The sequence below is a fragment of the Pyxicephalus adspersus genome, chromosome 7 (assembly GCF_032062135.1).
Source record: "Pyxicephalus adspersus chromosome 7, UCB_Pads_2.0, whole genome shotgun sequence".
Taxonomy (NCBI): domain Eukaryota; kingdom Metazoa; phylum Chordata; class Amphibia; order Anura; family Pyxicephalidae; genus Pyxicephalus; species Pyxicephalus adspersus.
In genome coordinates this window covers 42,488,035-42,506,379 of record NC_092864.1, presented here as the reverse complement: position 1 = coordinate 42,506,379, position 18,345 = coordinate 42,488,035, and the positions used below count along the sequence as shown (strand labels likewise).

Sequence of the window (18,345 nt, the reverse complement as noted above, 5' to 3'; positions counted from 1 at the left end):
CAAGTCAGATCAGTTCCAGTCAGAATGATTGTGTTCGAACTGTAAGAGAAAATTGAGTTAGAATCTTGAGGTAAAATTTATATTTAAAAATAGAGTTTAAATGGTCTAGATTTGGACATTTAAAGCTTTTATTGTCATACCCTATACCGGTCAATGAGAGATTTACCATATGACAATGGGTGCAGACTGGGTCATACACTCAACCAGTCATCTTTTATCACCCAAATGCCAAATCGACAGAACAATGGCATTCCATCTAGTTGAGCTTCTGTCATTGGGCCTGATTTATGAAAGCTCTCCAAGGCTGGAGAGGATACACTTTCATCCATGAAGCTGGGTGATCCAGCAAACCTGGAATGAATATAGTCCAGGATTGAAAAGATTTGCTAACAAATATCTACGGACTTTTAGAAATTCAATACTAGGTGTGCTGGATCACCTAAATTCACTAATGAAAGTGTATCTTCTCCAGCCTTGGAGAGCTTTAATAAATCAGGCCCATTATTTTTAGCCAATTCAGCAAGAAAGCAGCAAGGGACACCTTGTTCCCGGCTGCCCCCCATTCTGGATTGGCTGAACAGTACACAATGGCAGGATTGCTGCTCAACCAATCTCACACATGGTGCTCCTAAAAACCACTCAAGCAATCCAGCCACCAAATGATAACAGTTGTCATTGTTCAGTGGCCTACAATACCTGCCATTGACAGTAATATTAGACCAGAACTTGGAAGTCTGAGTTACAATCCAAAGTCGAAATAACTCCAGAACAGTCAAATTGACTCAGAATAGAACTATCTGATCCCCATTATTAATTTATTTTTATTCTGCTCCCCTCTTCTGCTCACCTCTATATATGTAGCAAATATATACTCACCTCTGCATATATTTAGCGTGGGAACTGTAGGGGATGTTGAGGAGTCAAAAGACCTTCTACAGAGTAAAAATACTCTTTTTAGTACAGTGGGAGAGGGAAGGAACCCTCAATAAATTTATACTGTGTAACCCTGTTGGAAATTTTAATGCGGGTTGGAAGGCTTTTGAGTTAGGATAGGATAGCAGAGGTGATAGGAGTATGACTTCAGTGCTTCCACTCCAAGGATTAATTATTCAACAAGTCCTGCAACTTTAGAGATCAGTGAGTCTTTGGGGTTGATTTGCTAAAGAAATATAAACACTTCACATAGCAAAGTGAATCATCCTTCAGCAAAGGATACAGCAATTAGGTTAGTGAATATGGTGACAATTCACTTTGCAAATAAAATCTTGTGAATATCCCCTGCAATGGGTTATTTCATTTACCTATGTGAACAGCCTGTTCTTTAGGTAACCAACACTGCTCATTACAACTCATTTTCTGCTTGTAAATAATGAGTAAACACATAAATGTTCATAGGCCGGCCACAGGTTCCCTTTAAACAGTTCCATCAAGTTCAGTAGATCCACAGGTCCTGGGACTCCCTATACCTTTGACAGACCCAGGCGTAGTAAAATTTGTTTAAAATAATTGAACTGGGTCATGTTTTTTTAAAGGATTACATGTGGTCACAAAGCTGGCAAGGCGCACAGTAGTGGTTAAGACGCATATTTGCGTTGAAAGGTTGACTGTTTACATTGTAAATTTCATTACCCAAAACTTGTGAGCAAGCTGCATTCTTCTGGTGAGCTTATTTTCCTGAGAACTGGGGACAGGTGTTGTGTTACTGGACACCACACATTGGTCATGTTCAGAAGGAAACTTACTGGCTTTTATTTTTTATGACTTTATACCTCCTCTTGGGTTTTTTCTCTGAGTTTTTTTTTCTCGTAAGAAATAAAATCATTTGGCTTTTAAATTGGTTCTATTGTCCCCTGTAAGAGTTTTGGCACAGCTTAATCAGGAAGTGAACAGGTGAATGTAATCTCTTTATGCCTGAAGGGAAACAATAAGGAAAGAGTAAAGGTTGTGTAATAATGGAACTTTTATTATATACATGGACAGAGTGTAACGTTTAGTGGCAAGGGACGCTAAAGAACCTCATAGATGTTGTAAGGTTTCCACAGAAAAATGTGAACGCCATGATTTTTTTCACATATATATTGGTAGGTCATGGCATATGAATTTTCTGTCAAAAGGGTCATTGTTATAACTAAACTTCTATATAATAGAAAATCTTCACACATCTCCAAGGCTGGAGAGAATACACTTTCATGCGTGAAGCTGCGTGATCCAGCAAACTTGGAGTGGATCTGAAGTCCTTTACTAACAAATAGCAAATGACTTTAAGAAATCAATTCCAGGTTTGCTGGATCTCCTATCTTCACTGATGAAAGTGTATCTTCCCCATCCTTGGAGAGCTTTAATAAAACAGGCTCATTACTACTGTTTACTACTGTTAATTACCTCAGTTTTCTGTATCAAGAAAACAATGCTGTAGATCATGGTATGGGAACAGAACAGTTTAAAATAACACCTCCACTCCTGATCCAAACTGTAACATCTTTAAAATTAGCCCTTCACTTTGAATCTCTTTTCCAACACATAATTTAACCTCCCTAGCGGTAACCCCGAGAGAGACTCGGGGTAGAAAAAAGTTGCTATAAGTGGTAACCCCAAGTCACTCTCGGGGTTGGAACACCTAGGGAAGGTTAGTAAATAGAGCGCTTACCTGATCCGCCGGGGTCCCGCACAGTCCAGCGCCGCGATCTCCGTCTTCTTTCTTCTTCGTGCTTCTGCATCCGATGAGTCACCGGGGGAGTTCCCGGTGACGTCGGTGCATGTGTATGCGGCCAGGCAGGGCGGGAAATTCAAAATCCATTTGTATTGCATTCAATACAAAATAACTGTATTGAATGCAATACATTGGATTTTTATGTGTAAAAGCAGTACATTGTTTTCAAGAACATTTATTTTACAGTATGTATAATACTATGAGTATAATATGTATTTTATTTTATTTTTTTTTTATATTTTTTTTTTTAAATATATAGATTTTTTAATTTATTCAATTTATTGTTTATAAATGATTTTGTGTTTCAAACTTTATTATACTCATACTATTATATTATACTGTAAAATAAATTTTCATGAAAAACAATGTACCACTTTTAGATATATAAAACCGGAAAGAAATGAACCGCTAGGGAGGTTAAACCCTTAACACTAAACCTGCACCCAAGAAAACCTAATACTTAACCTAAATCTTAGAGTGAATGTTTCACACCTAACCTGCAACCCAAGCCAAAGATTTCACAGCCTAAATATGTATACTTAGTTTTAACACTGACATTTTGGATTTTAGAAGCATATTCAGCATACTTGCCACCAAACCCAACCAGTCCCACAACAAATCAGTCTGTAAATTAATCTAAAATAATACAAACCGAAATTTCAACCTAATGCACACTTGCAAAACTATTGGTATTGTGGCTTTTCTAGAGGATTTCCAATATTTTTATAGGTATAATAGCATTTCCTGTGATTCAACATTATTTATTTATTTCAAGGTATAGAAAAAAGAACACACAACACATCAAGGTACAAATGTTGTAATCACAGTAATCCAGATCCGAAACAAGAACAAATAACTGCAATTATAACATTTAAAAGAGAACTACAAATACAACAGTGCAAGTAAAGTGTAAGACCGGAATGGGGGGACCTCTGTTACCTAGCTAACCCATATAGTCGGCCTTTAGCAGCCCTTTTTGTATCTTAAGGTACAACACATCAGCAGTCCCGCAGACCCTATATATCTTGCCTGTGATTCTTTATGGCCTCCTGGCTTCATCTCTGCTGGTTATGAAGCCCTGGGCAAGCAGGCTTTCCATGCCTCCCTCTTAGTATGTCAATGTGGTTTTTATTGGGTTTTTATAGTATACAAAAAAAAATCTGAAAACAGGAACTGTCAAACAGATGGAGCATAAGTCATATGTAACCTGCACATTATGCTCCTATGTTTGAGAAAGAGCATAATATTTCACAGAACATCATGGCCACTACCAGTCCAGCCCTGTCCCTATTTCTGTGCATGAAAATGGGGCAGGCAAAAACTAACTCTCCTCCTACCTCAATCTAACCTATCCCAAAGGACGTTTTAATTCCCTACTATGTAAAGCAAGTGACAACTTTCATAGTGCCACTGTTCAACCTCCACTAACTCATCCCTGCTATCCTACTGCCCTGATATAACTGCTCTTTAGGATTACCATAAGCTCCCATAAGCACAGGGGCATTTAGTTTTCTTCTTCCTCCCAGCAATCTGTTGGGGGTGAAGGGTTGTATCACTTCCATCAAACAGTAGTACATTTTGTTCTTTAATTCCTAGAGTTGGGCTTTAATTTCTACATGTTAGGACTCTATACTGAACCTTTTAACAAATCCACTGTTGAGCCATAAATATCAGATAAGATAGTCATGACATCCTACTGCAGATGGTAAATGATTATGCTTATCTCTGTTAAATTAGAACTATAGACAACATTGCAAACATGTCCTACCTGGCATATCTTCAAAAGCTAGTAGTCACAGACAATAAAGATCAACAAGGTCTTCCAACACTATGGGCCTGATTTATTAAAGCCCATTGAGACTATAGAAGATAGACTATGGTGGATGAACCAGGATGATGAAGCAAACCTGGGATGGATCTGATCCAGGATTAAAAACATATGCCAGCTAATTTCTAATGTTTTTTAAGAAATCCATTCCAGATTTGCTTGATCGCCCAGGTTCTCCCATGATAGTCTATCTTCTCCAGTGTTGCAGAACTTTAGTAATTCAGACTCGATGTGGCCACCTTACAAAAAACTACTGGTCTAGCTTTGTTTGTCCTGTCTAAGATTTAAAGACAGAAGGACAAGGAACGTCAAAATAAAGAATAACAATTGGACTGTTTTCTCTAACTTGTCTTGTTCTTCCCCATGGAAATGGCATGTACAACTGTTACACATTCAAAAAAACTAAAATTAGCCTAATAAAGTGACTGCAATCCAATATATATTTGGCCTTTAAAGTGCAGACTGATTCTAAATTGTCTCATTTTTCATCTTCCGTAATTTTTATGTATATATATATATATATATATATATATATATATAGTGATATTGTTGCTCAGATTCACAGCATTGCCTAAATGATGTTGCAATCTCCATTTTTCGTAATAATCTCAATTACTTTCCATGTTAAAAAGACACTTTTCTATAACATCTTGTTATAATTCATAGGCACTGATACCGATCTTCATTTCTTTTACATTTAGGCTCTTGTTCTCTGGGAAGTACAATGACTTGTGGGGACTGTCTGAAATCAGGACCCAATTGCGCTTGGTGTTCCCAAAAGGTAACCCTGTCTGATCTATTCTAAGTCTGAAGAAGACTCCATTATTTTGTTGTTTTACATATAGCTATACATATTGGGAACAGCACTATAGGGCTGCATTGGAATGTAGTTAAATGAAAAGGCAGAGAATTTTCTTTGGGTTTTGAATGAATAGAATTGGACTTGTACAAAAGCACTAACTAGTAATACAAACAATAAATTTCATTTGGAAAGTAGTAAATATATGAAATTCAAAAGTGGATGTTGAGTTCCCTATCCCCTGGACATCGATGCCCAGTGATAACTGAAATGTCTGTAGCACACTCTTGAACTGGGAAAAAGAACAGTAATACTCTCTAGACCTCCTGATGAAGTGGACACTGTGTCTGTGAAACGTGTAGACACTGTTCATCTAGAGATTCCATGTGTATTTGCTGTTACAACCAAATATATACATGAATATTTGCCTTGTTTTTAAATGTTTTTAAAATTTCATAAAAAATTATTGTTTTATAGCTTTGTATGACATTGTAGTGGTAATAATCATGTTACTTGGGTACTAAGCTGCCAAAAACGTTCCATTTTTAGTTTATGTTGTTTTGATTTTTTACATTTAGCTGCCAGCAATTCTCACAGCAAAGTACAATCCACATACAAATATTCTTATTAGTCCTTGCTAACGGACAAGCTTATTATGTGTTTAAATGTGAATTTGTGCTTTACCCATACTGAGCAGCAAATGATGAAGAGCAGAAGGCCAAATGCAGCTCCCAGGCTCAACTGCAAGTCAAATGTACTTGGAATTGTCCTAAACCTATCCTAAATGTAAACCTAAACTCTATAGCCAACATTTTTGTTAGTTTTGGATAGGGAACCAAGGAGTTAAACCCCGGCCATTTTTCTTTCTTACTGTATACCACAGTATGTTCTGCATTCCTGTTCCTGGATATAACATTTAAATAGATAATATCCCCCAAATTGCCAGGAATTTCTTTCTTAGACAGTTGTTTCCGGAACGTGTCCCAATAGATTTTCCTACTTTTTTTGGTATAAGGTCCACTGTAAAACTTTGCATTTTCTTACTTTTTTTGGTGACAATGGTCACCAATACAAATAGAGGGGTCAATCTCAGCAACGGGCACTCAGACAGCAATAACAACTTGATGGAGGGTCTTTCTCATTAACAAAAAAATAAATAACCACATTCACTAGGCTAAGTGACTTACCCCTTGCAAGTACAAAATCCTATAGAGCATGTTAGCTGCCCCTATTTTAAAGAGTCAAAAAAGTGTGTGAATAGATTGACTGTGGGCTCTATTCCCATCAAGGGAGTCTTCTAGGTTCTGTTGTAAAGCTGAACTATCATAAAAAAACAATAAACCTTACCTTTGTAGGTAGTTTCTTTAACTTACCTTTAACTTCCCCCCTGTGATCCTAGTCATATTGGTCCAGCTTCATCCTGTCCTTCGTCCCAGTGTGGGCTGGACATCAGAAGCCTCTATCTTCTTCCTCTTCTTCCAGGTTCTACTTCATATGTCACCCGATCCTTTTCTGCACAGGTATGAGATCGGGTGACATACTTCTAGTAAATGTAAAAAAAGGGGTTTGTCTCCCTGTGCATGCCTGACTGACGTCCTCTTTGAATTATAAAAAAAAACACATTTTTTTGCTTATATAGGGTTAGCTACCCTTTTATATAAAGTAAAAAATGTGATGATAGGTCCACTTTATTGGCTGTAATTGATTCCACCAGGGAATGTTTGAGGGAATGTCAGATTCCCTGTTTTATATAGAGCTCTGTGTGTATGTAAAGTCTTACATTACAAAATATGCGTTACATAAATACCAGTCTTTAACATATAATTAGAACAGATTAATGGGTACTATTTATTGCAGTCCACATACTCTAATATTTAAAGAAAATTTTTTTTTCTGAAATTCTTTCTTAGTAAGGGATTCATGAGATCACACATGGAATTTGCTGTCTGAAGACATTCCAAGGTAACTGATTAATTGATCAGGTTGGTATTCTAGTGAAAAGCAGGAGGTCCTGAACGTGTGCCAGTGTCAGCCATCACTGATGGTTATTCCTTCCTGCTCCTACGTGCAGTGCATGTTACAACAACATACCAATGTGGAGCTATGTCTCTGCAAAAACTAATAAAAATAAACTCAAAAATACAGAGTCTGATTTCTAAAGGAGGAAAAAGAGGAACAGTCTGTAATGTATGTTAACTTTTATAAATCACTCCAATCCTAACAAAATATTACTGAAGTTTATTGGTATATGTATAGGCTCCTGTGCAATGATGATCAGTTGAGCTGGCCATGTTTCAGTATCAGTTTTAGGAGCAGCTAACTTTAAAGTACAACAATCATAAGAGCATGGAATCAGCTAATACTGATCTGGCCCATTCAGACCAGACCAGTAACCATTGAACGAAAGATCTGCTGCTTCTCCTCTCACTTTTCAGTCACAGGTTGGGGAATGTTCTAATATTTTCCTATTCTATTACTGGCTATCAGTAGACTGAGGAAATGTTGTAGCACTCTCAGAAGAAGGTAGCAATGGCATCCTGAATAACTATTTTATGACAGTTGCACTTTAATCAGATCCAGACAACAGACAATTTTCTAACAAATCTTGTAATCTGAGTTTATGAAGCCCACTGCAGGTCCAGATAAAACACATTTAGAAGATGTAGATATCAGCAAGTCTATAGATTCCGCTTGTATGGCAGAAGATGTGAAATATGAGTTCCAGTAAAATGCTCAGAGCAAGTCAACAAGTTGGCTGTAGTCCTTGAGTCGGTTAATATGCAGAATTTCCATCCTTGACCGGATCAGACCTTGAATGCTGAGTTGAAGGAAGAGATAACCAACCCTTTGACTGAATCAGATCTTTAATGTGGAGTTGAAGTTAGAGTCATTTTACCCTTTCAACATGCTACCAGTTAGGAACGCAGTGGATACACTGATAATTGGCAATTGAAAAAAGCTAGAGCATCCCTCTACTAATATCACCATTGCAGATAATACCAAAATTATATTTGTTCATAAAAATGCACATTATCTGCTGTGCTGTGCATGCATGGGTATGCGACGAGCAAGACTGGTATGCAAAAAAAAATAAATAAATAAATAAATATACAATAAAATGTGAGCAGCCATGCCCTAACACAAACCCCATCCTTAATCCTTACCTAACAACTGGTAATGCTACCTGCTTCTGCTTTGAAGAACCTACTAGCTTGCCCACACAGGCTTTCAGCAAGCTTCAGCACTTTCTTTAAAGCAACAGCTAGTACCACTTTTAAGATTGGTGTCCAAAGCTCTCAGACTTAGGTTGATGGGTGCTCAAAGTGCTTATAAAACCTTTGAAGACTGTAAAGCTTTGTAAAACTTGTTATGGATCAGTGACTCTAAACGTTTCCTTTACATAGAGGTTGGTACGATACCGCTACTAGCAATCATTGAATACCTTTCAACATTTCGGTAGAATTATGTCCCTTGTGTACTGCCTTAGTAGAATAAACTTTAAAACAAACCCTCACTAAACTCCAAAGCTGTAGGCATTGGGCAATAATTCATCTTCCGAGCTAGCAGCTAAAACTTTTTCAGCTTGCCTTTCACATTCTTTCTCTTTCCAACAGTGAGTTTGCAGCCTGCCAGCTATCTTCAACGTAATGTAAATATAAGTAGGAATAGGGAAAAGAAAAGTGATAAGACTAACACAGAGGTTAGTGAGGATTCAATGTTTCAATGCCTACTTACTGGTTTTTATTAACATGTAAATATTTTACAGTCTATAACCTGGCCACATTTCTACTATTACCCATTAAAAGAGTGTATTAGACTTCTTTCATAGGAGTGTAGGCACCCTGCATGTTATCAGTGACCTTCCTTTCTCTTCAAGTAAGTATGATAGTTGTTTATTAGGGCAACAACATTTTTTTTTTAGCGGTGGCCCTGCTCGACCCACATATTTTTTTTTTTTATACCAATAGCTATGTATATAGACAAATATTTTTTTTAGTTAGCCATTCTGTTACGTAGATCACAAGTAGTAAAGTTTTCAGCAGTAAATCAATTCACACTGAAATGCCTTCTCATGACTTGCTGTGCTTAGGCTCCTTATGAATCTCTGTGGTGTGAAAAAACAGTGGGAGATATTCACTGAGCCATTTCTATACGCTCAGATTCACTTCCTACCTCCCACTACACAAAGGGCATTATTTGTATGATGCAAGGCAATTAAAGCAGACTTTACAGAGACATGGAACGTGAATCAATATTTGTGTCTGGGCCATGGAGATGTGCAGGCCCACCAAGCAGCTGAGGATTCTTCATGGATGTTCTTTATATTACTAGGAAATCACTTATCTTATGGTGCAATTCCCTGTGGCTATGGACAATAAAGAGATAAAGGGGACTGTAAACATTATTAAAAAAAAAAAAAAAGTAAAATGCAAAGTGTTATGTGTAATAGCAAAACAACCAGTCAGTACAACTGATATGTCTTTTATAGAATTCTATGCCAAATAACATATTTGTTTTATTTATTATTTTAGAACTTTACGGATTATCTAGGTGTTGCTTTAAGATGTGACACTCCTGTGGTTCTCTTATCAAAGGGTTGCTTGCTAAGCCACATTGAATTCCCAGAATCTAAAGTAGAAATTCACAAGAGCAAGCCACTTACTGAAGAATCCCAAGCAAACAGTTCAGATGTTACACAGATAACCCCTCAGAAACTGGCACTGAAACTGAGACCAGGTAAGCGTTTGTTCTTAAAGCTTTAGCGCAAAGAATATATTAACCTTTCTAAAAGCGTTTGGGAAGATAAAATCTGACACCTTAATATGCGGACTGGTTTATGTAAAGGAATATTTCATATTATACAATGAAGGTATTTTTTCTATTTGGGTGCAGTGCAATGTTGAAAATAATCAGCTGCAGGATGCCAATTGACAATATGGATGATTATTCACTTTCCTTCTGCTTGCCTTTTTCAGCACAGCTTCACAGGTCAGGTCCTCTTTATTAGGAATGCAGCCACTTTAAACAAGCAGCTAACACATTTAAGTGCCCTTTACCAAAGCTGTTTGTGTATCATCACAATTCCAGCAGCATGCCTATTAGTCATTCTTCCAGTATTGTATTGTATATTGTAGAATTGTATTGTATATTGTATTGCAGAGCCAATAAGTTAAATGTAAGCAAATCTAATTGTATTTCCCTTCAACCTTCAGACTATTGGCTAGCTTCTGTGTGATTCATCTCTCTGGATTATCATTGAAGACTGCACGATTTGTAAACGTGCTTCCTCTCTTGGACGGTGTTTAGTCTATCATTAATAGTGAAGGCTACAGAGCTGGGAGAACATTTACGCCATCTGGCTATTACTAGTTAATTCAGGGAACATTTGTATGTCTGTATGCATTTTCAATTGAGCCATTGCTGAGTTTTCTTTGAGGAAGAAATAGTCACTGATGATGCATCCTGCTATTGTATTATTCCAAGCTAAAGCCCCGTACAGACGTCAGATAGATGTCAGATCTTTCGTGATCGTTTCCAGTGACAGCTGAACGAATGAGTGTTGTACACAGAGTGCGGTTCTGTTCTATAGAGAGGGGAAGAGGTTCTCTTCTGCATAGAACTTATTCACAATCAGTTATTCATCAATCCAATAAGGTGGATTAATGAACAACATCAGAGGATCAGTGTACACATGCTAGATATTCACCCAAGATGATTAAGACCATTCCATCTGAATGGACAAACATTTTTAGGCTCACCCAATACACATGCAGAAAAAAAGAGCACAGCATTGCACAGATATTTGCAGAACGTGTTTACAAGGCATGGTGTAGTGCCATATAAAATATTTGGCACTACAATGCCAGTCATGTCTCAGCAGGTAGTAAAGCACAGAAAACATGCATTTTGCCACATGATAGCTCGCCATCTTTAAAATACTAATCCAAACTAAGCACGTACTGTGATAAGCTCCATTAAAAAGTATGCAGGCACTGTGAAGTTTATTTATTTTGTGGGGGACAGTAGGGCCAGTCAATTTTTTTACTAGCATCTATATGTCACCAACGTTCTAGTGACTGGTGCCAGAAACACTAAGAGCAATAAGGCACTCCAGTTTTTCAAAGAAGATGAACTGTTAAGAACCATGTCAATTCCACAGAGCCCCATCCCTTTGTCTCTTTCCACATCATTTGTCCTCTCTTTTTTTTGTCTAAATACCGCCTGTGCTGGTCCAGTTTCTCCATACCTCCCTGTATAATCTGGAACCTTTATATAAGCATCATATTGGCCTGAGACTGCTTTTGGGTACCAACTTATTGGATGTGATGTCAGCAGCCTTAGCAGGTTTAAAGCTGTTATTCATTTGGACTTCTACAGCATTGATTTTCAGCCCTTTTACCATGGGTAAACCCTAAAATAATTTTCAGTTCTCTGGGAACCTCTGTATAATTTGTATATCCACAGCTCACAGTATATTTGTGTAGTGATCAGTGTAAAGAATGCCTCCTTTATTGCTGGCCAGTGGGAAGAATATCACCCTTACAGCCAAAAATATCATTACTGGCAGTAAAAGTAATCTGAGAGGCACAAATTGCTCATTGCTTAAGGAACCCCTAGCAACTTCTGGAGGAACCCTGGTTGGCAAAGACTGATCTATAGTATTTACTTTCTGTCCTCACCAAGTTGCTATATAATAGGTTATGCGGGGAGGTAAAGAGGAGCTGGTCCAGCAAGGACAGTAATTAGACATTACTAAAAAGGAGAGGGCCACATGGCAAGGGCAGATGATGCGCAAGGAGCAAGGGAGTTGTGCTAACTTCTAAGTTAACTTGTGCTAACTCTTCCAAATTGAAAAAGTACATTGCAATTGAATAAACAATTGTTATAGAAAATAAAAATACTGCAGTTAAGCGTTAAAACATTTATGTTTTGTTTTATTACTGTACTTTTACTTTGTATTTGTAGTTTTGTATCCATAACCAGTCAGTTTATGAAAGAACTGGAGCTTCTTTTACATATATCTAATTTTATATTGCATAGTTTGCTGTCACCCTCCAATATTTATTATTCATTGTTCTCCCTTTTCATCAGGAAAGGAGGTAACATTTCAAGTCCATGTACGCCAAACTGAAGATTACCCTGTAGATTTATATTACTTAATGGACATGTCAGCCTCTATGAAAGATGATCTGAGGACCATTCAGGTGTTGGGGTCCGCTCTATCACAAGAAATGTCCAAGCTGACCAGCAACTTTCGCCTTGGCTTTGGAACATTTGTAGATAAGCCAGTTTCACCGTATATTACAACTGTTCCAGAAGAAATTGAAAACCCCTGCCAGTAAGTAACTTACTCATTTTTAGTCAGAATTTTTCCATTAAGTGCTGACTGGAATTAATTGTAGTCACTGCAAAGTGTAACGTATTACTCATCTGTGACTCGCTGACTGATGACAGCACTGGTACACCGAGCATTACATTGGATGCCAAAATTACATCATTTTCTGATGTCCTAGGACACAGGACAAACATTCACACACTTCTTTACATTGGAATATAATTAGAAGTATTTAATAGCAAGTTATTATGTTTTAAAGCATAATCATTTGGTATATGTTACAGCTATAGCTTGCGCCCCAGAAATTGTAGTCCTATATTGCTAGTATAATATTAGTATAGTATGATATAACTAGGAATAATATTCCTAGCTTTCATCACATGCTATAAGGTTCCACCTTCCTCACAAACCAAGTTCAGTTATTTTCATTTCTGGAAAACAGAAATCCAGGGAACAGTTGCTGTCTTGTTGGGGAAAGTTCATCTTACATCCTATACCCATGGACAGTAGTCATCAGAATCATTGTCCATTAAGAGAAATTCCCCCTATTCAGAAACAGAAAGCAATAAATACCCAACAGGTGGCCAAACTCTTCCTATCTCTACCATAAATGGTTGTATTGGTGGCCCTGTCCCTGTAAAAGGGATTTTCCTTTACTTTCTGATTAATGCTGTTTCTGGAAAAAGATATCTGGGTATGACTGTTTTTGCTCTTTGGTCAAGATGACCTTTGTTAGCTACAGCAAATCAGCTGTCCTTGAAAATTATCATAAAGAATAGCTCCACCTTTAAAGTTCTTTGTTTAATTAGAAAAAAAGAAAGACCTTTGGAGTATATTTATGTATATTTTTTAAGTTATCCTGTACTGATCCAGTGTGAAAAATATTTAAATTTAAGAAAAGTTGGGTAAATTATAATTTTTAAATAGACTCTTTAGAGATCACTTGATGATGATAATTGTATCAATATGTGTAATTGTATCAATGAGATAAATTAGTGTCTTACCTTGAAAAAAATAACTGACATCCTTTGGTTCAGCATGACCACCATCATCACTTTTAATGACCACTATTTTGCTGTTCAGCACAATTTTCAGTAGCCATTTAGACCTATTTGCCACTTAATAAGGAAGCATAAGGTTCACCACTTGGATGATGGCCAACCCATGGTGCCAATCATAGTTACAGCGTAAGTCAGGTTGAAAAAATACATAAGTCCATCAAGTTCAACCACTAGGGAAATAAACATATCCCAGATATAAAACCCTATGAGACATAGTTGATCCAGAGAAAGGCAAAAAAAAAAAACCCTGGTATAATTTGCTTTAACAGGGGGAGAAAATTCAGATGTTCCCTGGATCAACTGTCACTGTTGTCTTTAAAACTTTAATACCCAGTTATATTCTGTGCTTCTAGAAGAGCATCCAGCTTTTTCTTAAAGCAATCTATAGTAGTTGCTGAAGTGTGGCCAAATGCTAACTGGCAAGCTATTGGCTTGTAAATCAGTGGTGACGATGCTGACCACCACATTTCCTGCAGCATCTTCCTATCCCATTATATTCTATGCAGGTACAGACCACTTGAAGGTGGTAACTCTGCTTGGAATTCAAAATCAGTTCAGCATTGTTGCCAAAGCACCAGAAGAAGCTACATTAGGCAGGCCTCACTAGCATGATCATCACATGTTGTGGGAGAAATTAAGACACTAGGAATTTCAATTCTTACTTTTAGAAAAGACGTAAATGTATGTTTTCCTTCATCTCTAAATAATTTAATGAATCTCTTTTGTAGTCAATATGAAGTTTATTGTTTGCCAGCTTTTGGATACAAGCATGTCTTGCCCCTGACCTATAATACAACCGATTTTAATGACATTGTGAAGAAACAGACAATATCAGCAAATATTGACACTCCAGAGGGTGGATTTGATGCAATCATGCAAGCAACTGTCTGCAAAGTAAGTTAAAGCTGAAGAGAGGTAGCCATTTTTAAGGTGAAGTTGTCATTATGTTGTTTATTGCAATATTAATTAGAACATTATCACTAGATGATTGCTATTTCTAAATGGATGAATTTTGTTAAAAGTATGAAAAGCCTAAGAAACTCAGACTTTGGTCTTGGTGATAAATTCAAAAGCAGAAGTCAAAGCAGTACAAGTGGCCTAGTTTATAACTAAATCTTTTATGTAGGAATCTAGCTTCCCTTGGCCTCTCTTTTTTCCAGACCCATAATGGTCAGTGAGATTGGTCATAGAATTAAAGAAGCAACTGGGAGTCTCATGAAGGGTGAAACAAAGTGCAGGGCTGATAATTTGAACTTTATGGATTGTTGAAGATGTCCCTAGGATAAAAATTAAAGTGTCTTCTTCCAAGGAGAGACCCAAATAACAATTACTGCTCCCTATCTAGTTATCTAAAATTGAGGATACAAATCATTTTGATTCTAAGTCACCTTCATGCTCCATGATAACACCCAAATTCGGAGAAAATGCACCAAAAGAATGAATGGGTGGAGCGTTTTTGCACTTTGTTCAATACAGACTTGCATGCAGAATTGGAGACAGTATATGGCTCTTTGGTTTTGTGTTGGAAATAAATATTATTTTTCTATATATCTTAATTGTAAATTATTATTAATATTATTATTATTATTAATAATAATAATAATAATAATAATAATAACTACAATTATTATTATTATTTTTCATACCTGGAAAGGTTTTATGGGACTGTTGTCTATATTTTCATGTTACACAAACTCTATTTTAATATAAGTTCTTGTAAACTCAGGATAAGATTGGATGGCGGAATGGAGCGATGCATTTACTGGTGTTTGTGACAGATGCTGATTCCCATTATGGCATGGACAGTAAACTGGCTGGAATTGTGATACCCAATGATAGTCAGTGTCATCTAGACAGCAATAATGAATACTACATGTCAACTGTCCAGGTATGTGCCATTGTGCTTGCATGTTATTTGTGCTATCTGTAAGACCTAAGGAGGAAAGGAGGGGTTGTCAGTGATGTGCTAACAGTGTATTTAGCCATCATATTAGTTACAATATACCATACAATAATTCATCACTTATTGGATGGCTTTCTCCAAAGGTTTCAATCAGACAAAGAGAGTCCCAAGGCTACTTCTGTGATATCATTGTAGATAACCCAGAATGTTGTGGGGATCCTCTTTGACATATTAAATATGTATTTCCAAAGTTATAATGAATAGGATGATTTTTTAAGTACAGCATGATGCTTTTAAAAAAAAAAAGGTGGCAATTTCAATCTTCACCCCCAACCCAGATATAAAAGTCTAAAATGGTGAAAAGGGGAGAGGGAGTTCCAGACCTTCTTTACCTGTAATTGAAATTCCACACAGGTACATTCTAGTAGTATTTTTTGCTTTTATATAAAGATACAAATTATTTTATACAATATTTCTATCATTGCTACTGCTAGAATGTCAAATTCAGCTATTACAGAGGTATTAGGAAGATTTACCAAGCCTTCAACCTTGAGGAAGTATGTTGTAATATATAGAATGGTTGTTGGTACCAAATCTGTAATGCCTTATATGTACCGGTAAGTTAGTTAAATCTACACCAATATTTATGAACTCAGCAAAACAAGTGCAGGGTTGTGAGTTACTTATGTTCATATACAAGAGAAGGCCAAATAACATTGCACAGTTTTGTAAGGGAATGATTTTTAGTTTTGGTCTAATTGTAAAATTATACTTGAGCATTTGACTGATTAACAGTCGTGTTTGAATGATGTGCTACATTTCATTATTATTGCAATACTTAATATGTAAGAAAATTATTTCTTAAGGTAAGCTAAATACTGAAAATAATTTTCTAAAAACCCAGTGGGCCAAAAAGAATGATCAAGAAAAAGGTATACCCAAAATGGTGGTTTGCTTGTCTTTTCTTGGGTCCTATAACTTGAGAATATCATTATGAGTAGAAGGCAGATGTGAAAATAAAAGTGTGAAGATGTAGAAACGGCCTGACTTGCAAATGCCAAGTTAACATTTCCCTTTGTAAATCAATTGACACACACCAGAATACACAATGTGCTGTTTGATTTCTTTCAGGAATATCCAACACTTGGGCAGCTGATTGAAAAGCTGGTGGAGAATAACATTCTGCTTATTTTTGCTGTTACAGAAAAACAAGTTCCTCTGTATCAGGTAGGAACAAAACTCAGCCTTTTTTATAGTCCGATCCCTTGTCATTCTTACAAACAGCGCAATACAATATATTTAAAAGAATTATAAACGTTTTTCATTTTTTACATATTGATGTAGCTGTATTAGATCTCCTATCCATTTTTTTTCTGATTTTCTTTGTCTTTCCCAGGTGACAAAGTAACTACCGTATCTTTCCTTACCTCTACTAAGTTTTTGTTAAATATGTACCATTACTTCCTGTCCTTATAACAAGAAATAAAGTTTGCCTGACTAGAACCACAGTCAAAAAAAAAGTCTTTATGTTAGTTTTGGCTAGATTAGTGACGGGCTGTTGTCTGTGTCAGGTTGGGGAGAATTTCCATTATTTCCTAAGCCAGAGAAAGTAAGTCCCATTAAGCTGGCGATCAGCATAATTGTCAGAAAAGTGCTTGTTTTGCAGCAGAAATAACAGAACTATTGACATACTCTCATTCATAAACGTGTCATCAACATTAAAGTGTATCAGCTTATCATTATGTTTATAAATTGATTTTAAATTCCTCAATGAACCATTGATCACTATTGTATGCGAGCAGTTTTATAGCTACCATCGAATTGATAAAGTGGTCATTAGAATGAATTTTGATAGTGGTGAACAGCATAAGCCACAGTGGATATCAGTGGTTTAAAACACAAGGATCACTACAAATACATTTAAAAAGAATAGACTACTTTGTCCACTTTTAAAAATGGTGATCAGCTACTTTGTTCAAGTGAATGGAGCTTCTAATCAGCAATATAGGTTGCCCAAAGACACTGATCACCCCTTTTTTTGCCATGATCTTACAAAAGTGATGATTAAAAAAGGCAAAGAAAAAATGAAGTTATGTTATCTCATCGCCATTTTTATAATAACATTACTGTGTTATATAGTGCCAAGATATTACACAACACTATTTAATAGGGGTTGCAAATGACAGATACAAACAGTGAGCCTAATTTAAAAAAGTTCTCCAAAGGCTGAAGAGGATACACCTTCATCAGTGAAGCTGGGTGATCCAGCAAACCTGGAATAAATCTGGTCCAGGATTCAAAACACTTGCTAATAAACAGCAAATGACTCAGTAATGAAAGCATATCCTCTCCAGCCTTGGAGAAATTATATTAAATAAATAAATAAATGAATAAATCAGGCCCAATGACACAAGAGGAGGAGAGGACTCTGCCCCCAAAAATCATAATTTAAGAGATACTTCTTTATAAATGTGTCTATGGGCCATTTACACAATCTTATTTCATACCAATTAAAGTAACTACTATCAGATTTGCATATACATTTAAATCCTAATATTTAAAGCACAATGAATATATAAAATAGCCACTTCAAAATAAAGAAATATCTCTTCTTGTTATGTAGAAAAAGGAAAGCCTCAGCTACCCTTCTGATAACGCTCATTGAATGACTTATGGAAGAGGAACCGCAGAGCAGATGTGATCTGAGC

The 18,345-nt window shown here is 36.5% G+C and overlaps 1 protein-coding gene across 1 annotated transcript in view; it reads left to right on the top strand.

Annotated features, from left to right (window-relative positions):
- ITGB6 (integrin subunit beta 6) overlaps positions 1–18,345 on the top strand; it is a 57,952-nt gene that overhangs the window by 2,153 nt on the left and 37,454 nt on the right. The window contains exons 2-7 of the mRNA XM_072418232.1: positions 5,240–5,319; positions 9,870–10,074; positions 12,430–12,676; positions 14,463–14,628; positions 15,461–15,622; positions 16,769–16,864. Coding sequence (XP_072274333.1) covers positions 5,240–5,319; positions 9,870–10,074; positions 12,430–12,676; positions 14,463–14,628; positions 15,461–15,622; positions 16,769–16,864 — 956 coding nt within the window. The remainder of the gene's footprint in view (positions 1–5,239; positions 5,320–9,869; positions 10,075–12,429; positions 12,677–14,462; positions 14,629–15,460; positions 15,623–16,768; positions 16,865–18,345) is intronic.